This window comes from Notolabrus celidotus, chromosome 16, assembly GCF_009762535.1.
Source record: "Notolabrus celidotus isolate fNotCel1 chromosome 16, fNotCel1.pri, whole genome shotgun sequence".
NCBI classification, from domain to species: Eukaryota; Metazoa; Chordata; class Actinopteri; order Labriformes; family Labridae; genus Notolabrus; species Notolabrus celidotus.
This window is the reverse complement of record NC_048287.1, coordinates 10,115,718-10,139,493: the sequence shown is the minus strand read 5'-3', so window position 1 is coordinate 10,139,493 and position 23,776 is coordinate 10,115,718. Positions and strand designations below refer to the sequence as shown.

Here is a 23,776-nt window from a genome sequence, read left to right as displayed (position 1 = left end):
AAAAAAGGAGACAAGAGAGCTCTAGAAAAAGTCAAAATTAAATGGCAGCAAGAAAGGCTGGCATCTCTGGAAGTAAAAAAAGGGACAGAGACTGAGGTGAGAGCTATTGAAGAGAGCCATCATTTCTCTTCTGAGAGCTATAGCAACTAATTTGATTCCTCCTCTCAACGGTTTTATAATGGTTACATAAGGCCGACTGTGGACAGAGAATAGGATTATTCAATACCTGATTGTGCCGCCGCTAACACGCAGAAATGTGCAAGTACACACAAGCAGAGGCTGATCCAAACAAACACTCAAACACAATACTAGAGGTTGACGCTAAGTGCAATAACTATATGATTACACAGTGCAGGGCAAAGACCTGATAGTCCAAGTGGGTGGACAAGCATTACCTCCTGCTGTGAAGGAGTGTGTGTTTATGTATATATGCGTGCATGTCTTACCATGCAGTTCATAGCGAAGTGGTTGTGCTGGGTTTGCAGCTCAACAGCGTGGGGGTGGTTGTTGCCGATCTCCGTGTAGCCTGCCAGGAACAAACCCTTGTTGTGCATGATCCAGTCAAACATCTGAGGCAAGGAGGATGACAGAAAAGACACATAGAGAGAAAAAAAAACAATGAGCAAGCCAAAACCAAAACATATACACACAAGGTAAAGGTTCAATGATGACTTTCACAGATTGTTGCAAAGGCAGGTAAAAACAAACAGCTGGCACCGAGCCGTGTGGAAAGACCTGAGTGTGTTTGTGTACTGCTGCAGGGAGCGGATACTTGTCATCTTTCCAGGCCAGTATACAGAGAAATGGACTGCCTCTATTAAGAGTATCCTCTCAGGCTCTCCAAGAGAACAACTCGTGGCCTATGGTGTCCTAGCAACAAGCTCCTACTACTGCAGTGTCTCCAAGACTGCAGCTCTCCCTGTTGCTGCAACCTGCTATTTTATTCTCTTCCTTCAAACAAGGATCTCTGAATTTCTCTCCCCAGCTCTTTCTAGTTTGTGTCACAGCTGTCATCACCTGAGCTGTCTGAGGTGGCAGCAGAGTAGGTGGCTTTGTGCCTGCAGAAGCCTCCCTCTCCTCTCCTCTCCTCTCCTCTCCTCTCCTCTCCTCTCCTCTCCTCTCCTCGTCTCTTATACTTGGAGGAGTTGGGAGATGAAGCCATTTAGTTTTAGTCTCGTGTTTAATTTGACAGATTACTGCTGAGTGCCAAAATAAAAGGGAAACAAGTTCATTAATCAATGTTTCTCTCTGGATGTAATTAAGTTATTGTTTATATTGGCACTTGTGTGCCCTACAGTGATCACCAGCTGTGGTTATAGATTACCACTACATCACTACCCATGCTGAATGACCCTGACATCAGCAACCAACCTTCTCTGCGTCCTGTTCGAACAGGCGGAGCTGGAAGCACTGATCCAGCTGGAGTTTGCGGACATGCCAGGCCTGGTGGAGGTGCTGTCTGGTGGAGTGCAGTTTTTCCAGCAGCTGGCTGATCCTCGGTACCAGTCCCTGGGTGTCGGCATTGCACATCCCACTGCTGCTACTGCTGCTGCCACCACTGCCACCACTGCTGCCGTTACGGTTGGAGAAGGACTCGCTGCTCTGGATTCGCTGCAGCAACCTGGAGATGGATTTAATATGTGGTTAAATGGCGCGGCTCAATTACTCATGCCTGTGTTTCCCTTTTTTTTTTTTGTTTTACTGAAAAAAAACTCTGTGTTTGTGTGAAAGGCTTAGTTCTGTTGATGTGTTAAATATCACATCAACAGAAGAGAAATAATCACTCCGTTAATAATTCTATATTCGCACAGAACATTTGCGCAAACTGTGACAAAACTGCTGATGTAATATTTCTATTCAAACAGGAGAGTGAGTGCATTAAGCATTTAAGTGAGGGTTTGGGTGCACTTCATCAGCCCTATTACAAAAACAGCTCCTCTCAAGTACACTGGCCTCTCTGCTTTACTCATGAGGAGGGTCACTGCTCAGCTGCAGGATGCAAACAAGCTCTTATATTTTACATTTTCTTGAGTGAATTAGAAAATGTTCCTCTCCTCATAATAATGCATCTCCTAGCTGTCCAGAAATGCAGATTGGAGACACTAGTTTGGCTCAGTGTTCAGAGCGAGGGCCCTAAATACAGAAGCTGTCAGACTTGGGTTAGACTCCAACCCTCAGCCCCTTAGAGCATGTCATCCCCAATTTCTCTTCCCCACATTTCCCAACTCTGTCCACTGTCCTATCAAATAAAGCTGACGGGACCAAAAAATGTTAGAAGAACTAAATAAACTATCAACCTTTGTGTCTTTAGACTATGTTTTCTTTTCTTTATTTATTGCACACCTCTTTTTGTCTTTGCAAATCTGCTTGTCATGATCACCCCTCACAGTAAAAAGGTATTTTAGATTGACCTCATTTAAGATTTAAACTTTCTATTTAGCTTTCAGGACCTTTTTCATGAAAGTGTATTGTAAATTAAGTAATTTAAGTACAAGTACATTAACATAAATAATAATAATAATAATAATAATAATAATAATAATAATAATAAATGTTTGCATGAAGCTTAACAAGCAAGTATCTTCATACTTCTTGAAAATGTGTTTTGCCAAAGTGAAAAAAAAACCCGGTGTGCTTGCTAACCTCTGTCCCTCAGTGTCCAGCTCCTCTATCGGAGCTTTTATGACCTTCTTCTTCAGCGTGGCGTGTTCCTCTATCATACGCCGCGCTCCGTCCAGATCTTGGGGAAAGTCTTTCCTCGACACCGTTTCTTGCATCTCCTCCAGTCGAGCCAACATCTGGGTGGCGTGACCGGAGAACTCCTCGAATGCGACACGCACCTGTAGAACAACACCACACAACATCTGAGCGAGGAGGTAGTATTACAAACACAGCACTGCATGCTATTCTCAAAAAAAGATGCAGACTCGTTGCTGCATCTCTTTAAGACTTCAGGGTTTTAGGGATTCCAGGATGGATTTCCAATCAGTCGTTTCAGCTCAAGAGAAAGAGTGAGTGATCTCACCTCGATCCATTCTTCATGATTGTAGTCCAGGCTGCCATCGAAGTCGGCTGTCAGCTGGGAGGGGTCGACGACCTTCGTAAGGCCCTCTAGTGACACCATGGTGGTCTGGGGTGCAAAGGTAGGGGAGAGAAGAGAAGACAGAGAAAAGGAAAATGAGGGGGTTTATGTGGATTTAGTTTTAATTATGCCAAATGAGAGCAAAGTGCTTTTAATCTCTCCTCGTCCCTCACTGCGTTATTTCACTGACGCTCTGTGATTATCAAAATGTTGCTATTAACAGAGCATGTAAGCAAACCCCTTTAGCAGCCATAACATGGCTTGAGCACGCTTCTGTCTTTTCATATTGCTAATTAACTCTTCATCCTGACCGTCCCATTTACATGTAACAATCAACCCAAACAAGTCAAAACAGAGGCGCATGCCCTCATGACAGATTGTCTCTCGACACCTTATCTGTACCAAACACATATCCTAAATCCTTCCTGAGATTCGTTTAGACCACCTCTGGTCATCCTTCACTTTAAAGATAAGTGGAATCAAATCCTCTCCGCACAACATCTTCACATTACGATATCCATTTCAGAGAAAACAGTAAGGAAATGTCTCCCTGCTTGGTCTCGGTGCCTCTGTGTTTCTGCTAAGCCACCTCCGCACAACACCCCCACACACATGGCCAGAGATGGATGGAGACGGAAGGATAGCTACATAGCTGTGTAGGCCAAACAATGCAGAAACAAACTGTTGTCCTTGGGTAAAAAAGCACAGTGGCCCTTAACAGAGCGAGAGGACTGTTACTGCTATGTTTGCTATTGTTGTTCAACTTAATTGATTTGTACTCCTGAATGGAGAGAGAGGGAGTCTGTCAGGGCTATTGGGTACAGTTTACACCCCACACAGAACCAAACAATTCATCAGCAGTAAAAGTCAAGGTTGCAGCGAGCTCTCTTCTCCTTGGCTTCACGCTTCTTTTCTTTCCACCTCAATCCAATCAACCCAAAGGGAGGAGAGAGGACATTCTGAAACAAATCCTGTATCAGTTTTTCTTGTCTTTACCAGCAGAGGAGGAAAATCATTTGAGCACACACAGAAACACATGCCTGCTTCTGTAACAATCAATAATGGATGTGCTCAGAGTTGATTGGTGTATAATGCTGAAAAAGACCTGTTTACTCAGGGATTCAATTTTGCACAAAACACCACCAAAATGTTCCAGTGTGCATTCAGATAGAGATACATAAAGGAAGGTACACAGTGGATCACCCGCATGGCCCTTGTTCCACATCAGGGCAGGTTGTGGGTAACTATAACCTGCCCTGTGGCATCTGTCTATTCTTCCCTCAAAGAATCAATATGGTGTCATCAGACTACAGTGGACCTGTGTGTGTACAGCCATGTGAGCAATCACAGCTACTTCCACTCAATTACTTCAGATCCACACTTAACAGGAATCTAAGCATACACTGTGGACAGGAACAGGATGATACAGGGGTTTGGCTTGTCTCGATGCAGGTCTCCTCACTACGAGGCAGAAGCTCATCATTATCACAGTGAGCAGTGTTCTTTAACGACGGATCAAACAGAGGATGGAAAGTTATCCAGACCTCATTAGAGGGCGTTTACTCGACAGACTTCTAATCACGCAACAGCATCTTTACAACCTCAACAGCAAAAGAAAACACAGCTGATTAATCCCTGCAGTCCTATTTATCACTTTGCACCGGCTCGTCAGAACACACATTTATAAATAAGAAAGAAGTCACCCTTTTCTGGTGGATTTATCATTTAATAAGCTGTGATAATGCGCTCTAACACTTATCAGTCAGCGTTGCAAACACTGGCTCGTGATCTGCTGTGTGCTTGTTTTAGAGGTTGAATTCGATTAATTTTTTTCCTCTGGTAGACAACTGGCTGGAGAAGTATGCATCCAAAACAGCGGGGAGGGAAATAATGAAATGTGCTGACAATGAGCAGCTCAGCTGGCTGCTGCGGTCGTGATCACAACTCAGCTGACAGCAAATTACAGAAAAGCAGGTTGACTTCTGTTCTACATTTTTAACTCAATGCTTTAACAGCAAATATAAAACTGAGGTAGATCATCACATGTGTTTAAAAGCAAACCAAAAATGTAGAACTCTATGTTTAACTGAGCAGCAGAGTTTAGTTACGTAAATGTCATGCTTTGACTCTAAGTCTAATATCTGAACTGCAGCAGTTTGCATAAACCCTCTCCCAAAATTAGAACGGCTTAGACATAACTGATTATGAATTGTTGTTTATGTCTTGTTGTTGTCATGTACGGTAATATATGACAGTTTAAAGCAAAACACGCTCTGGCTGTTTGATTTCAATCATTGTTTGAGTGTTGCTCCAGGGTGTACGCAGGTTAAAAAACAAACATGAGCAACTTCTCAGATGAAGGCAGCAACCTGACAATCATCAAATCATCTGTTATTGTTACATAAAGACTGAAGGTTTCTCCTTTCTTACCTCAAACTCAAACTTAGAGCTGCCAAAATTGGTCCTCTGCTTCTGCCAGAAGTTGTCTGGTTTGATGATGAGGGCGACGTGGATGCAGGATGGAAACGACTCCTGCAGGATCTTCAGCAGAGGCTTGATACTATCCCATTTGGAGCCGCGCATATCAACGATGACCGTGAAGCCATGTTTACACACCTCCTCGCTGGGATGGATGGAGGTCGGCGGGAGTGGGTGGAATTGAAAAGGAGAGAGGGAGGGAGGATGCGAGGGAGGGAGGGGCAAAGAGGGATTGAAGAGAGCATAATCCAGAGAGAGAGGAGACAGATGACAGGCGTGGGAAAGGATGAGAGAGGGATGAAGGGAGAAAGATGATAAGAGAAGTGGGACATAGAGATTGAAAAAGGAGAGGGAAAAAAATGATGAGAATCAAAACAAACAGTGTGATGACGCAGTTTCTATACTGTGAGAAGCCTACGCAGCACACACATCCACCCAGCCGCCCACGCACCCACACACACACACACACACTCACCCACGCAGAAACCTGTGACGAATGAGTCACAAATGTGTGCATAAGTATTAAAATACAAATCAGCACATTTGTGCATCAGCAGCATGATCTCCCTGTGGGGCCGACATTATCACATAAGCATACAGACAGAAAGAAAGTACATCTGCTGCACACACCTGACTCTGAAATCAGCTACAATTACATAAGGTAGTGCAAAAATACCTACCTGTACTTGTCCTTAGAACTAAAGGATAAAAATCTTTAAAGTACAGTTTTACACTTTTGTCCCTTAAAACTATTCGATTAATTCACAACCCTGGACTGCTTCTCTTCCCTTTGAGCATGTTATGCATTAAGTTATCATCCCTCCATCTAATTACACTGATATGTTTGAATGTTTGTGTTATACATCTACTCATGCATCTCTAAAAACCTCCATCCTTTTTACAAATATCTTCCTCTCCCTCTCTCTCAGGCTGTCAGTAGAAAGCCAGCAGCTGTCTGCAGATGTTGCCTCTCCCAAAATAGAACACCTCTGTCCACCACAAACCAACACGAGTTACAATATTATGAGAATGACATGATGACAGTGATGCTATCAAAGCCTTAAGATGTTCAAAAGTTTCAAAACGTATAAATATATTATGAACAGTGAATGTGCTCGATTTAAAACCATGCTGAGATGAGGTGGTGACTGAAATGGAGATGTAGACAGAGACAGGATGGGTGGATTAGGACAGATGGAGGGATGAGACATGCGCCCGATTAAAGAGACAGACAAGTAAACAGAGATGTGGACCGGAGCGGTGTTTTACCTGCGAGGCGAGGAGCTACTCGTCCACAGTAACTACTGCTGCTGCTGCACTGCCTCTGCTACTGCGACACTTTGTTTTGCTTTCACACACGCACACTTGCTCGCTCCCTCGCTCACACACACCTCCTCACACATGCGCTCTCCTTCTCTGTCAGTTTTAATCCCCCCCGCCCCCCTTCCCTGCCTCCCCACCTCCCTCTTTGCACTGCTTTCTCTCCGACGATCCCTTCCTCCTCCCCTCATTTGTTTGCTGTTATACATCCCTCTCTTAGCCCAGGCTTTCCCTCTCTGCCTCAGCATCTTACCATGTCACTAGGACTGTTTTTTGGCAGCTAAGAAGCTGCGGCAAGCAAACTGGTCTTGAATTATTTCTCTCTCCATTCCTCCCTCACCCCCTCACATGCTCATCTCTGCTCTCTCACGTGTCCTACAGAGCCTCGTCCACTTGCTACGGGTGTTGGCTTCATTTTCTGTCATTGCTTCTCCTTCCCTTTAGATAAATGACAGACATGCATAAATAGATAGTGTACTCCCTCTCCCCCTCTCTCTGTCTCACACTCACTCTCTCTCACACACACACACACACACACACACACACACCACAGAACAAATGAGAAGAATGTGTAACCTGGGGATGCCAGCGAGGTAGGCAATCAGTTTCCTGAGGTCGTCCGTTCGTATCCTATCGTGGTTGCTGCGTGATGGAAACGTTAACACCGGACCTCCACGTCTGTCTCTCCCACCTGAGGCAAAACAAATCATGCATGAACACACACAGAGTCAGATCAGAGCGAGAATCAGACACATCATATATGAGGACATTTACCTTTGGGTAGCAATATGAAAAAACACAAACCCTGATTCTTGTCTTATCAACTACCGTGATCATATATCACTTTATCCACAAAACAGGACTGGACCGCTGAATTCATTTTAGTAACAAGGAGGCTAATCCAGTGACTGAGTGATCGGCTTGATAAATATGAGTTGCTGAGCTGCTAAATTAAACAGCCTGGCAACAATTGATTTGAAATATTATCTGCCATCTAATGATACAAGGCAGACAGCAGCAAACAGTCAAACAGAAGGCTTTAAGATGACATCCAGAGAGAAACGCACGTTCGGTCCAAACTGAAGGAGAAGAAGATGCTCCTTGTTTCTGGAAATAACAACATACACCAAGAGCTGTTCTGTCTGTATGTCCTTTATATAACTCTGTCTTAACAAAGTCTACATCAGAAGCTTTGACCCTTGCACGTCTTACAATGATCAATACAACTTTAAATCTTTATTCAGATGTACAACCAGAGACAGGGACACTGTGTTAACTCTGCAGCATGCATGTTTTTCCCTCTCTGCTATTTCTGTTGACAGAACCTAAGCCTCCACACGCCTTGTATCTTCAGTCTAACCTTTATCTTCTTGTTATTTTTAATTACTAGTTAGGTACCATTTGCTGTATCAGTGAAATAATGAGACTGAATCATGTATCATAATTATAAATACCTGGTATTATCATAACGAGGATTATGCTCTTCTTTAGTTCCTGACAAGTTACAGAAGCAGTGAGCTGCTCGGCTCACGTGCTCACTGTAAACAAACGCGCTCAGAACTCAAATTAGAAAGTTCAGCCGGGCTGCTGTGTGCCTGTGGGGCTGGCCCGGCTGCTCAGAGGAGAAAATCAAACCGTCACGTGGCAAACAGGCAAACATGAGTGAGGGCTAATGTGGCCGATTTATTAAGGGGCCAGAACCAGGGTAATAGGCTTGGCTCATTTACCCTCCTTTTCACCATCAGCTCGTCCTCTACCTTCCGCTCTCCTTCATTTCAGAGCACGTTACTCCGCAAGCAACTACTATGGGATGCAATAGCAGAGAGTAAGTCATCTCCATGGCAACCTAGTCCTGCCTTCTTCTCTCTCTCTCTTTTTTTCTCTATCTCTATTTCTCACTCTGTCTTTCTCTCTCTCTGAGATTTTAGTGGGTTTGTCTGAGTCATGGTCCTCATCAGTGTTGCTGCCTATGACCTTCGCTGGACACACAAGGAGGCCAAAAAGGAGTGTGCAAACAACGCACGCACGCACGCACGCCATATGCACGCACGCACGCACGCACGCACGCACGCACAGTCAGAATAATTAACATGCATTTGATTTCATTAATCAATTTGCTTCTGCTGACATCTACTGGATAAGAGATTTTCAATCAGCACATGGACACATGGGATGATAATACACACTCTCTCTCTCACACACACACATACACACACACAAACACACACTTGCATGCATGCATGAGCTTAATAATGTTCTTTGTGGTTTACAAATAATCCTGCTGGATGTTCTTGGCTCTCCTCATCTCCAGCTCGGCCTCCTGTGAGTTTTCCCTTGCAGGACTCTTGATTTTGTGTGCCTTCCCATCAGTGTGTGTGTGTGTGTGTGTGTGTGTGTGTGTGCGTGTGTGTGTGTGTGTGTGTGTATCAGAAATAGCTGTACCTTCCTTGGAGGGGACAGATAGACTGCAGTGTCTTCTACTCGGTGCTCCTGCTGCTACTGACTCCAGAGGAGATGTGTGTGTTTGATGTGTGGTTCATATATGCATGTGGAGAGGAGTCAAGAGGTCGAGTGTCTGGAACTCAGTCTGACCCCATGAGAGTTTACAGGCAGAGAACACAGCTAATTATTGAATCCATAGCGTGTGTGTGTGTGTGTATGTTTAAGAGAAAAAGGGAAAGAGAACAAGAGAGCTACAAAAGGACAGTGGCAGAGTGCTCAATTAGTCTATTTTGATTAGTCAGCTGAGTTTCACTAATGAGGCTGGACACACACATTCTCAAATGACACAGACTTTATCTTACCTGACAAAAAGGCAACTTTTTCTTTAAGGATGGGAAGAACTTCCATCGCTCTCATCTCCTCATTTCTCCTGAAACCTGTGAGGAATCAAAGAAAAAGTAGTTTGAATGACAAGAAAAGTGAAAGCATGTCTCCATATTCTCTCCCTCATGATCAGCATTTCTTCTTTTTACTCTCGAGGGCAGATTATCTGGAACAGAACAGACTTTGTCAACTTGTAATCTGCAGATTTCAAAAGGGTTGACTCTTGTTTTGGATTATTTACATCATAAGGAAACAGTAAGTCACTCAAACAACCATAAAAACAAATGAATAAAAAATACACTGACACACACCGAGAGGAAGCATAGCTGCAGTGATTTGAGTAACAGTAGTGGTGAGACAAAGTGAGGCCAAACAGAGTGGAAGTTAAGGAGAAACAAAGAGCTGTTGTAGCAGAGGTGAAACAGGGTAAAGCAACATTAAATGCCACAGGCTACTTCAGTTTTCAACAGATCCAGTTAAAACACAGCATATCTGCTGATTTTTTACATCTACCGTCAGGTTTTTACAGTAGGGTTACAGTAATGTCAGTTTCATAACACTCACAATAATCCGGTATACATTTTTACGTGATAAAAAGTGTCTTATCGTGGTATCAGTGATACAGTGATGAGATTAAGTATGTTGCTTCAGAGCAGAGCCATGCTGACCAAAGAGCACCGCCCCCTCCTCCCTGTGGCAAGAGCGAAGTCAATGTTTACAGTGAAAGAGCAAAGTGGTTTCATTGGGAAAACTTGCCTCCTCTCCTCTCCAAGTTTGATATCAGCTAATAACAGCCACATTAAGTGGGTGTGCTCACTAGCACTGATTCTCTTTGGGTCTGTCTGGGGCTTTAACATCGGCCATGTGCTACATAACATGGCTCGACTCGGTTTGACTCGACACTAGCACAGCTGGGACTAATGTCTCCATTATAAGGGTTCTACCTCCTTGAAGGAGTGAAATAAAGGCCCGCTGGTCTTAAGCCAATGATGAAACAGCCACGTCAGGAAATTTGATGTTTTCATTAGCAGGAAACTTAACATGACTTCTTTAACTGTCAAAATAAAGGTGAGGTGATGTCTGAACATATCCAACAGGGATATAGCTGAGTTAACTTCAAACCACACAGATACAGTTACAAGCTACACATACTGAGAACTAACTGAAAGTGACTAAAACATCTTTATCGGTCACCCACAGACAGGAGTTGGTTATGGCATCATATGCTTTGGGGAAATCAGCCTTGGAGAACATGGCTGCAATGGAGGTTCTAACTAGGGGTGCAACGGATCAAAAAACTCACGGTTCGGATCGGATCACGGTTTTGAGTCACGGATCGGATCATTTTTCAGATCAGCAAAAAAAAAAAAAAAAAAAAAAAAAAGACATACAACTGTGTCCCTCCATTTATTTTGTAAAATACTTTTAAACTTTTGCCAATAAAATAAAAACAAGATTCAACTCAAAATGTACTGCTTGTGCAAAGCACCCTATCTGTGGGCCCAGTCCTACCTCATTCACTGCATTTCATGGCATGACAAGTGAAGGAGCTGAGGAACTTCAAAAGATTCACTCCATTCTTCTTTCAATCGTTGATTTTCACTGTCCACTTTTCTTTGAGCTGCAAACTTAGAACACACCGTTTTCATGCATTCTAGGGTCCTAGAGCTGGCAAAGTGCCAATATGTGAACTGCTCCATAAACGAAAGTGAAAGTTAAAGATTTCACTCGCAGCATTGGACTCTAATTGACCCATTAACAGGCTGTCTGCGTATCGTTGACATGGAGACAAGTCCCGGTAAACACAAGGTGACCCGACCAAAACACAGAGTGAAGAAATAACAGTTCGGGGGCCACAAATAGGCGGCCGGACGCGGCCGTATTGACGGCCTCTGGTCTAGTGGGTGCGCGACGGAATTTCATAACGTGGCTCAAGCACATTCAGCATTCACTGTATTTCACAGGGAGACCAAAATGCTCCCATACATGTGACTTACAAGATGCAGGAGGTTTTTCCAAGTTCCTCTGCTCCTTCACTTACCATGACTACCGCTGCGCTTGGCGAGTGAGGGTGGATTGAACATGCAGTCATCACGTGAGCACGCGCAACTTTTTTCATCAACTGATCCGCGGACCACGTCCGTGCCGAACTGTGGAGAGGCATCCGTACGGATCAACGATGATCCGTTGCACCACTAGTTCTAACCAGTATCAAACTGATACACTAAAATAGATAAAATAACCAATCTTTCCCATTTGTTAATGGAGCAGAATTTACACCATTACACAATGGTGTTGGTTTAAAAGAGTAACCAGGTGTGCTGTTGGCCTAGTGGTTTAAAACTGGGGTTGGTAGACAGATTTAGATACACTTTTTGTTATACTGGTAAAAAATAACTTTATGCCCGGATGGCAATCATTACATAATGTGTTCTTAAAAAAGAGCAAAAAAAAGCCGCTATCTACAGCCGGAGTAAACCTGGGAAAACACCAACCAATCCCTGTCATCAGGATCCAACTGAACTTTGACCTGATAATAGCACTGGATCATCAGAATCATCTCCTGAGCATCAAAAGTGTCTTTACTGAGTTTTATGGTAACAGATCCAATAGCTTATAGAACGACTGGAACACAGACGCTGCAATCACAAAAAGAAGAAAAGCTCTATCATTTCTAAATATCAAAACTTCAATCTTCTCATTTACAGTTCTTTATCACGACACAAAGCCAAATCTACTGACTCACTGTGTGTGTTTACATTTTAGAAACTGAGATAACTCAGCTTTCAAAATGTCTTTCAGACTTTTGCAAAATGATACAGCATGATGTTCTCAATGTCACTATTAAAAGGACCAACAAGCTGTTTGCTGAGGGAAAAATGAAAATAAATATAGTTTCTTTATCCACTTAGACTTAGTTTGACGTCTTTTAGTCAACTAATCTCTGACACTTTCCTCTAAATGACTCTACTTGCTCATATTCAGGGATGAATCACACAAAGTGACTGAGCAGCTTTGATTACTTTAACATATCCTTGTGCCTGCTTGCCTATACCTGCAGTTCTTTCTTGAGAAAAAAATCTGACTCTTTGACTATGCTCAAGGACTGATGTGTTTTACGAACTGGTTTGTCTATAACAAATGGATGAAACACTGGATGGCAAGCAAGAGAATCCATGCACCAGAAGAGCCCCACAGCAATAATCTTAACTATAAATTGACAGCCTATAAATGTCAAGCTACATCTCGTGGGTGTGATTGTGCCAAATATCCCCCTGCTGAGCTGCTAATATTCTGCCAGAAGTGAATGAATGACTGTCAGGGGATACTCACTAAGTGAAAACCTGTTCAAACAACTCCTGTATAGACACACCATTCCCAGAAGTGATTAAACTCACAACCTCAACACACACAGGTGGATAAATGGAAAAGGTGTCCTTCAGGCAGGACAGAGCTCTGGTTTTTGTGGGCAGAGATCTACTCTGGTTCCATCACTCTGTATGTCTTTATAAATGTGTCTCCCTGTAACCTCTATTCTCAGACCCTACATAGAAATGTAGAATCTGAACTCAGGGGTTTGGATTTTCAACATGCGTTTATGCTTCTGGTTGTTTTGAATTTGTAGCCGGAGTAGTATTGACCAATCACACATCAGCAGGCTCTGATGTACGCAGGGACAACAGTCCTCATGTACCCCTTTTCGACCAACCTGAACCTGGTTCTAGTTCCAGGCCAGTGCTCGCGCTGGTTTGGAGCTGGTTCACAGCTGGTTCGACTTGCGAACCAACTCAGCGCCAGTTGGTTTTTCCACCTGCTCGAGCCCGTGGAAGAGCCATGTCATGATGACAATTCTACGAGACCACTTTTCACAGCAGTGGTACCGCAAACTTTCCCTCACAGTAACAACGATGGTGGACAACATAGCATGCCTGCTGGTGCTGCTCCTGGCTTTTCGTAATCACATGAGGTCCTGAAGAGAACTTATCCAACTTTACTAACACTTAACATCTTGGTTATTTTTTGGCTGCTGGAAAATTGCGGAAACTCGTATGGTTTGTCTTTTTGTCATCCGTCTCTCACCCCCTCGCTCCTCGCCCCTGATGTAAGCGGTTCACGATTCTGGACCAGCAAAGAGTTGGTGCTGCTCTGGAACCTATTTTCATGGCTGGGAGCCGGTTCTCTCGCAGTTGAAACACAAAAAACTGGTTAGCAATTGAGCCCTGAAACTGCCTCGGTGGAAAAGAGGTAATGGAGAAAAAAAGATGGTGGTGACAATTCACAGTAATGAATAAATATGAAGACAATGTATTCCCCTCCAGAAACATGTTTCTGCATGCACATGTTGCTAACAATCAGTTCTAGGTCACATTTCAATTTGTGTGACTAATCTGCTTGGTGCTGTGTCACCAAAGCCAATAGCTTTTCAGATTTCCCTACCACCTGCATCACAATCTGACCTTTTCAGAAAAGCATTTTAAGAGTTCTTTTCTTCTCCTCCTCCAAACCTGGCAAAGCATTTCACTTTGGACAGATCTGAATCATGATGTCATTGTTCTAGCTAACTCAAAAACCATTAATTGCAGGTAAATCACAACTAAAACATCTATTTGTTGCTGTCATACTGCTAATGAACCCCAGAGTGAAGCCTCTGTGTGACTTACTACCCACTTTTGAACTGGGGCCCACCAGAAAAGATGAACAGGCACTCCTCTGGGGGCTTTTATTAAAACAACTGTTGGATTTGTTTAAGATGCCGACATTAATATGGCACTGACAAGGAAGTTGGCTGGAAGTTGTTGAATGTTAACTGCTGGCTACAGCATATTGCTTAGAAGTTGGCATCAGTTCCCAGAAACATTGCCATCGTACCATGAGGCATGACGACTGCTGATGGGTCCAATGTTTGGCCACCCTGTGACTACTTTTCCACGTTTTAATCCTCAGCCTTTGTGATGAGATCTGTATTAGGGATGGGCTTTTCAAGGAAAAAATACTATTCAATAATCACTGGCATCTATTCAGTGATTATTCGTAACTGAGCTTCTTTAGTAGAGACAACGGCGACTTACACAACAGTTATTGCGCTGCAGGTATAGACAGAAGAAGTAAACACTGCCTGGAACACCTGTCCCGTTAACGGTCCGTTTACATCGCAGTCGCGTTAACCAGCACCGGGACGAGATGCTGCTAATAGTGGGCAGTGGCAGTGTCTGTCTCAACCTTTATGCTGGTGTTTCTGCAATGCAGCAGTGTGGCGTGTATGTTTACATTTTACAGCCATGTGCAGTCTCAGCAAATTTTCTCCATGACTGAACCTTACACGACTACGTAAGTATTTCCAGCGACTGTCGCTAATGTTTAATTTTTCTTTTGCTATTTAATGCAGTTAGCATGCTTTTACTCCTGTTACATACCCATATTATTTTTATTTATTGCTTAATTTGTCATTACCAACCATAATCACACCATGTCAACCTGTCACTACTGAATTTTTTTTAATACTGCCTGTAATTACTTCTATTTAATTTAAATTCCATTTGTAACATTGTATATATCTAAATTGTATTCTAGCTTTATTTATCTATTTTTATTTTTACTTATTTTTACTTATTGAAACTTCTTTCTTGATGTACTTATGTCTGGGTTGCTGTAACAACTGAATTTCCCACCCGGGGATCAATAAAGTAATATCTTTTGCCACCATCTGGCAGGAATCAGTATTACAACCAGGCATTGGTGAAAACAATGAAAATATGTACTATTAAAATCAGATAATATTCACATTAACTCTTCAATTTTTAATGAGTGAACGAATATTTGAGTATTTGAAAATCCTGTCCCGTCCCTACTCTGTATTAAGTGACCTATGATGCAGAAATTGTAATGAAATTACCTCTTTAAGGTATGTTGAGTTAATTTACTGGATGTCTCAAACAAAGGTGTCTGCTATTCAAGAACACAGTGACTGATGCTGTGGTAGTACCTGATTCTGACGGGTATTACGCAGCACAAACAGAGATAGGAACAACAGCAAAAGGCAGAAGAGGGGAAAAGCACTACAAAGGTTGGAAATAGCGGAGAAAACTACAAAATTGAAAATGACACATGAAGCAACTATCCATAGAAAATGGTATGGGATACAGCAGCGGTGTTTAAGAACTCTGACAGTGCTGATTCATGTTGACCTGTTTACCTTATAATACTTTGGTATAATTGGAATTGTTCAGTTTAATGCTAGTAATAACAGCTAGGTTCGTTCCTTTTAAGAAGGCTACAAAAGTTGTTGTTGGTTGAAGATCAAACTGTATTTGTCAATTTTCAATTATGTCAAAAATGATTGATTTCTTTAATAAGTAGCTGTGAAATAATGTTGAGATGAGTGAGACACTTTAGCTTCATGTCAGGGTCCTGTGCATCCCGTCCAATCAGCCATAACGCTTCACTGTTCCTAGAGCAAAGGCTTAGTAACACACACACACACACACACACACACACACACACACACACACACACACACACACACACACACACACACACACACACACACACACACACACTAACTGTTACCACATGTTACATAATGAGTAAAGAGGAGTGCGCTCTCTGTCTCAGTAGACCATGTACTATTATTATGATGCAGAGCTACACACACACACACACACACACACACACTCACACACTCACACACTCACACACTCACACACTCACACACACTTCAGGCACTTGTAGTGTATTGTTCTGCAGTCTCTGATCTCAGCATGTCGTCGTATTTATGACTGTATGCTAATGAGGATGCTAATTCCTTCTCACCACCGGAAAGATGGATGAGAATCAGGACCCGTCTCTATTTTTACTCTTCTATCCTCCTCTCATTTGTCTCCCGACTTCCCTCAGGGCGCCACAAAATACAAATTAACATGATCAACTACGTTTCCCACTGTGCTCCTGAAGACAGTGAGATTGTAGTTCTTTAGAGATAATGCATGATAGAAGGTTGATTCAAAGGGAAGGCGCTTTCATGGTCTCTATTTCTGGGACCATGCACTCACACAGCAGATTTCACTCTCTACGGAAGAGAAGGGGGTCAAATCAGGCTGGAACCAACTATTGGTTTCCTTATTAATTAGTGCATAGTTTATTATCAGTTATCATCGGTTGATAAAATGTACATACAAAATTAAAAATATCACTGCAAAGCCTTACTTATACTCAAGAGAGGTGGCAACACAACCATATACAGGAGGGACATGATGCTAGGGAACATCTCTACTACAGCAGAGCAGCAGAAAGGGGGTGCTAATGAGGTGAAGATGCTTTGTTCTCTTGAAAAGATACAAGGGTGCGACTCCCTGGATATCTGGATGACACCTTATATGCTGTGCTAATGTTTGGTGTAGCCATTCCCCTTGATTTGGGACAGCACAAACTCTGCAAACCTCAAGGGGTGTTCACACCAAACACGAATAAAATCATTTGGTTCTAGGCAGATGTCGGTCTAACATGAGTCTGGTTCTGCTCAAGGTTTCTGCCTGTTAAAAGGATGCTCTTCCTCGCCACTGTAACTTGCTAAATACTGCGAGGTGCAATGCTCATGGTGGATTAAGATAAGACTGAGTCTTATCCTGTCTTGGTGTTGGGTCTTTGTTTATAATTCAACATGGAGTATGTTCTAGATCTTCTATGTTTGAAAAAGCGTCTTGTTGTGATTTGGCGCTACACAAATAAAGATTGATTGATTGTTTTGCACGAATGGAAGACATGTAAAGTCAATGTAAAGATGCAAATCAACGCAAGTTCTGAAATCTGAACTCTGAAATCAGTAAACAGCATGCAGATCCTCCTGTGATGTATGATGTGGCATATGGACCAGCAGGTTCATTAACCCAGAATATATAGGACATTTTGATTATATTGCTGTGCAGCTTCCCTGAACTTTGTGACACTACCTACTTTTTATGGGATCAAGAATAAACAAGAGCTCACTGTGAAGAAAGTGAGTGAGGAGGTCCGATTATCTGGTAAATTGTGAAAACCTTTGGTCGTCACTTGATTCCAGCCATGGGTTGTAGAAGGAAGTTCACTTTAGCATAGCTGGCTTCTCCATTCAATGCCTGCAAGTTCAACCTTGTTTGATAACAACAGACTTGTGTGGCGTGGGAACCTTCCCCCCTGTGGCGAAAATTTGCATCTTAGGCACTTGTGTACATTTGATTTTGACGCAGAAATTGAGCGAGTCATTTGTGAGAATTAAGCGAGTAAACACAAAACAGCCTTGCGTTTGTATTCGCACGAATACCACAAGACAGTTGTGAACGCAACATTATGCAGAGAGACTCTCGATTACAAATTGAAGTATAAATATTATGACAACTTTTTAAATTGACTTGTTTTTTACTTTCAATTGTTTTTTCTCCCTAAAAATTGACAATTCCATTTATAATTGAAGCTTTGCAATGGCAAAAGAACCTGACTGGTTACCTTATATCACAGGAGGTCATGGCCAAACCTGACCTTGCAGGAGATGTGAATTCCAAACACTTCATACTAATCAATGCCTTCAAGCTGAGTGAGGTTTATTTGAATAGCTGTAATTATTCCTCAAACATCTCCTTTGGTTAAGGAAACTTGTTTATGCACTAATGGATTGGTCTGAACTTTACACCGTCTTTGATGTTTGCCACAAGCTCACAGTCTGATTGGCTGGCAGCCATGAAGCATCAGAATACTTAGAGCCCAGAGGAAAAACCAAATGTGGGCAAAATGACGAGCAGAAAACCCCCGTGCTTGGATGTGTGTGTGTGTGTGTGTGTGTGTGTGTGTGTGTGTGTGTGTGTGTGTGTGTGTGTGTGTGTGTGTGTGTGTGTGTGTGTGTGTGTGCATAGTGTGGGAGAGCATACAGTAGGTGCTTTTTTAACTCTGAGTCAATCCACCACTGTACACTCAAGTTTAACTGTCACTGGATTCAGGCCTGTCCAGACACACTGTAGCCTCTGTAAACACCAACATACACAAGTCTCACACACAGACCCCCCCCCAACACACACACACACACACACACACACACACACACACACACACACACACAGTCATACATTCAAAACGTCTTTCACCTCGTCCCCAACACTCTTCATCTCACTTTGAATGTCACTATTTGGATGTTACTGAAAAGGTCAAATCCTTCACTCTGTATGATATCAACAATATGTTAAAGGTATACTTTCCATTTGCCTATGGTGTGGTAGCGCCCTTTATTTCATTGTGTTTGTGATAGTGTAGTCAAATGATCACTCTGCTTGTAAAAAATGACTGCACCTTATCTGATCATTAGTTCATTATCTAGATCTGTGATTTATTTTCTTCCTCTAAATGACATTACACCATCAAGTATCTGAAGAAGCTTACAAACTGACAATGAACTGTACAGTACAATGTAACCTCCAGCATAAGTCTGAACTGGGTACAAGTATTTCTCTTCTTTTGTCAGACCATGATGCAAGTTAGGCCAAACAGACGCATCATGTACCCTGTGCTCTGCAGCACTTGGGCACTGAAAAGTGGCACAGCTGCTAAATATAGAGTAGCCAGGTCACTCACTCTCTCCAATGCACGCACACACACACGCACGCACACGCACACACACACACACACACACACACACACACACACACACACACACACACACACACACACCGGATAAAGAGTTTTTTTTTTTTAATATTTATGATCAGCAAGAAATAACAAGGTGACAAGAAAAGGGATAACAAAACATGTGTAACAACACCGAGCATGATGGGGCTGATAATGAAAGTGTGACTGAGAGAGGTGGGAAGAATTAAGGGGACAGTAAGGGAGAGAGAGAGGAAAAGTGCGCAGGGGTGACGAACAAAAGAGCAGATGGGAACAAACAGGCAGACAGAGAAAACAAGGAGGAAAATACAGAGTAGTGAAGACAGACCATCAGCCGCTCACAAACTACTTCAGCATAAACATACCCTCTTTGCATTTTGTGTTCCTCAACTCTTCTTTTCCTTCATCTTGTTCCTCCAAATTCTATTGTAAGTTGTTGTTTTTTTTTCTCAAAACCAAAAATATGTGAAGAATTTTTCTTATCAATTTCGTATTAGGTTGAGGGAGGAACAAGGACTAACACAAGCGTGTTAATTACTTCTCTCTTTTCGCTGGAACTGCAATGCCACCTTGGACTCACACACAACCTCTAGGACAACTTCTTAGAGGTTGTGTTTCTAACCCATCTTAAAACTTATTTTTATTCCTTGGCTTTTAACCCAGCATGAGAGTTGTGTGTGTCTCTGTCTTTTATTTTCATTTCTTATTTTTTCTTAGTATTTTTAAGTATTTTCCAGTCTCTTACATGTTTTATTATGATTCTTTTATTTTATTTTATTCCATTTTTACTGTGTTTTAAACGTTAATGTTTTAACTTATCTTATGCCATTGTTTAGCACTTATAATTTTTTGAATGTGCTAAATAAATAAAGTGGATTGGGGGAACCTGCCTAATGGGATACGTTTGCTTGAATCTTATTGGAATGGCTATTATCTATTTATTTCCAATTAAATAATTCTAATTTAACATACATGTATATATATATACCTGATATATATATACCTGTGATACCTGACCAGGAGTCTGTGTGGGCTGATTTATTTAAGAAATGAAAGGAAAGAACAAGGGAAAGAACAAGGGAAAGAAGAGTGATGATCTCATGGTAGATATATAACTTCCACACCATTACCCATACACCACCAGAAACAGCTTTGTACCTGTCAGATGAACGAGGGCGGAGCCTGTCTGGGCATACCGCCAGTTGTGATTGGCTGCCCAGCAAGTCATGCTTGAAAATTATTCCACGAATTTTAAAAAAATCCATAAATTGCTTTTTGGAGATGGCTTTTGTTTCCTAATGGGAAACGTAGTCCGCTGCTACCGTCAGCTAATGATAGAGTGACGGGCCGCTGTGCTGAAGGCATCCCAGTCCACTGTGGGCACAGAGTGAGTGACTGAGGCTTATCCTGGGATTCCTGAGGGGAGATATTCCGATCCAGCAGACGACCAAAACCGCCCATTTTGGTGTCGTCTACATACCCGCACGGAAAAGCTGTTGCAAGTATTTCCAAACGTAGCAGTTGCTGTAGACTGTCCCAGTCCACTGCGTAGATGCTTGAGGTCAATAAACTTCTCATGTGGCATTAGGTGAGCTGCTAATCTGTCTGTCTTTGGAGGGGCAGATTCCTAGAGTTAATCCTCAATGTGTAGGAGGGGCAGTAATTAAAATATGCTTGCACTGCGTTTACTCACTAAGAGAAGCTGCTTAGCATCAGGAGACTTGAGATTGATCAGGAAACTCCTAACAGTGTAATAGAGGCTTAGATATACCACCAAATACACATCACAGTCCCTCCTCCCACTGTCACTTAAGTGCAGCCAAACAGTAATCAAGCTCACTACAATGTGGCCATGCTGGGTAGCTTCCCAGCATGATACACATCACTGTGTATCTATGAGTAGAAATGATAAGAATCTTTCCCTGAAATACATCCGAAATACAGCAGACTGTGTAAATATGTTGCTTTAATGAGGCCTGAGTACAATGATACTACAGCTAATCTGTAAAATGATTTGAGAAGAGAACACTTTATAATGTTCTTACAAATAAAAGCCTTGCTCACTCTTGTAATAAATGTTGCATTGTTTACAAGTTGACAACAAGATAGCTACAAATAACAAAGAAGTTTCTTGTTAGTTTTCATTACAAGTCCCACACTGGTAAAGCTGCCGAGCACATGTAAGATGAAGACATTACAAAGATGTTCAGATATCCGGATTTTGCCTTCCTGTTATTGATTTCAAAACATGTATACTAGGTAACATGGAGTGCCAATCCAATAGCAATGAGACAAAAAATGCAAACTATTTAGCAGCTGTAGTACTACTTGTTGAACCCATAGACTGTATAATAAATGGACGTAGTATCCGTGACGTCACCCATCTGTTTCTGAAAAGCTGTTTTGAAGCTGACTTTGTTGGCGGGTGCCATATTGGAAATGTTGAACTCAACCAAACTGCTGTCGAGCTAGTGTGAGGTAAAGAGGTGGGCTTTGAGCCTCCTAGCCAACAGCTACAGTGTTCCCGCCTGTCAGTCAAGTCAGCTGTGCCTCTTTTAATGGAAAACTTGTAATCTTAATATTTTCAAAACTGCTGCGTTATGAAAAAATTCAACCCCCGTACAGTGTGTGCCGATCGAGAAATGAGCTATCCAGATTACACTCGTCTTTATACCAGGCTGTATACATGTTTATTTCTGCTGTAAATATTTTCATTTTGGGTTTGTGTGTATGTGGTTTCCGGTACTTCTGGAGCCAGCCTTAAGTGAATGCTCGAGAAACTGCAGTTTTTAATACTTCTGCATTGGCTTCAATTCTCCCGGCCGGCCGGAGGTCGCCGCTTGGTTGAACCCTGTATACAACACCCCTTCAAACTTCTTGCACACCTGTTTAGCAGTTTCTTTGCAGAACAAATACTTCACAATTCTTTACATTTCTCCAACTCCAACCAACTCATGTGTTGGCTCCACACTGTTGTTTGCAATAAATTGATGAAGTATGTTTACCAATCTCACCAACGTCAAACCAATGGAGGGAGAACATTTGCACTGGAGTGGTGACAAATAAATATCTGTTCAAACAAGCTCAGTTATTTAAGGCAACTAGATACGATTCTGGATTGTTGCATTTCCTGGCGTTCTTGCTAATACCAATTTAGGCAGTGTTCCTGACATTTCTGATAGTGAAATCATTAATAAAAAAACTCTAGCAAATGTCAGTTAAGATATGTTTACCTTCCCTGACAGTAACAAAGTATAAGAAAAACAGCTGGAAACTGCTAAATATGTAAAGCAATGGCAGTATTTGTATTTTCAGTCATTAATTAGTCATCTACAGCTTTAGAGGCCGTTACCTTGTTGATGAAATCTAAAATCCACAATTCTTAGGAACATTCTAAATCCTCCGGAATGTGTTCTCCAAAGCCGAGGTGAACACTATTCACCAGGAAGCTTGTCCATCTAGTACATGAAATAAACACCATAATGCTGGATCAATCTTTCTTGATTCCAATATTTCCTGTATCACTGGTTCTGAGTGAAGTGGGTGGTGCTGAATGCTGTAACCAGAGATAAAGCTACACCCTACAATGGATGTGTAAGGGCATGGGATGAGAGGGTAATGCCAGAAATGTCAATCATTCTTTGCAGTGTGGAAACAACAGTCCAGGTCATCATTCCAGGTCAGGACTGATGCAGTCGTGTGTCTGTGTCTGATCATGTCAACACTTGGTACACACCTAAGCGGCTTGAGACTGGTGGGGGCCTTCGAGAGGTCAAGTGGGCATTAGGTTGGGTGTTGCAACAAAGAAGTTTACTCAACAGCAACACTACAAGAGCGCCCCAGAGAGACTGTGACAAATAGCCAAGGGAGGGGTCAAAATCTGTGTGTTTCTGTGATCAAAAAAAAAATGGCAGAGAGAATGCAACAGCTGCCCAGACCAGAACAGATGGGACGGGTGGTACGGTCAGCCTGGAGAGGGAGGGGAGAAGTTGCTTTCATACTGCAAAATGAACAAACACACACACACACACACACACACACACACACACACACACACACACACACACACACACACACACACACACACACACACAGTATCGCCCATGTCTGGTTTAAAGCAGGAGTAATTTCTTGATGGCTCCCTGGCAGCTGACTCTGACGCATCAGTTCTAAACCAGCTGTTGTTGGTCAAAGGAAACCAGAACCGTGCTTATGTGTGTGCATCCCTGCATAGCTGCGGACTTCCCGCATTCACAGCGTGCCAGAGATTCCTTCCTGAAAGATGTGTGGGAATGGTAGGAATTCCTAGAGAGTGAGGGAGTGGACAGGAATACACCCTCCATGACCTGGACCCCCTAACCTAAATCCTGATCATGGACGCTCTGAAAGCTACAAACACGTGCAGTTTTATTTCACTTCATGCAGATGTCTTCCTGATTGATT

General features: G+C 42.4%; 1 protein-coding gene across 8 annotated transcripts in view; it reads right to left on the bottom strand.

Moving 5' to 3' along the window:
- The window catches only part of LOC117827656 (triple functional domain protein), an 88,802-nt gene that overhangs the window by 37,565 nt on the left and 27,461 nt on the right, over nucleotides 1-23,776 (bottom strand). For 6 of the 8 annotated variants that reach the window (XM_034704290.1, XM_034704292.1, XM_034704288.1 and 3 more), the window contains exons 3-9: nucleotides 9,685-9,759; nucleotides 7,457-7,571; nucleotides 5,513-5,705; nucleotides 3,026-3,130; nucleotides 2,644-2,840; nucleotides 1,372-1,621; nucleotides 447-569 (exon numbers count right to left, since the gene is read on the bottom strand). In XM_034704290.1, coding sequence (XP_034560181.1) covers nucleotides 447-569; nucleotides 1,372-1,621; nucleotides 2,644-2,840; nucleotides 3,026-3,130; nucleotides 5,513-5,705; nucleotides 7,457-7,571; nucleotides 9,685-9,759 — 1,058 coding nt within the window. Of the gene's footprint in view, nucleotides 1-446; nucleotides 570-1,371; nucleotides 1,622-2,643; nucleotides 2,841-3,025; nucleotides 3,131-5,512; nucleotides 5,706-7,456; nucleotides 7,572-9,684; nucleotides 9,760-11,218; nucleotides 11,316-11,703; nucleotides 11,770-23,776 lie in introns of those variants that run through there. The other 2 variants (XM_034704295.1, XM_034704294.1) reach the window with 2 other exon arrangements.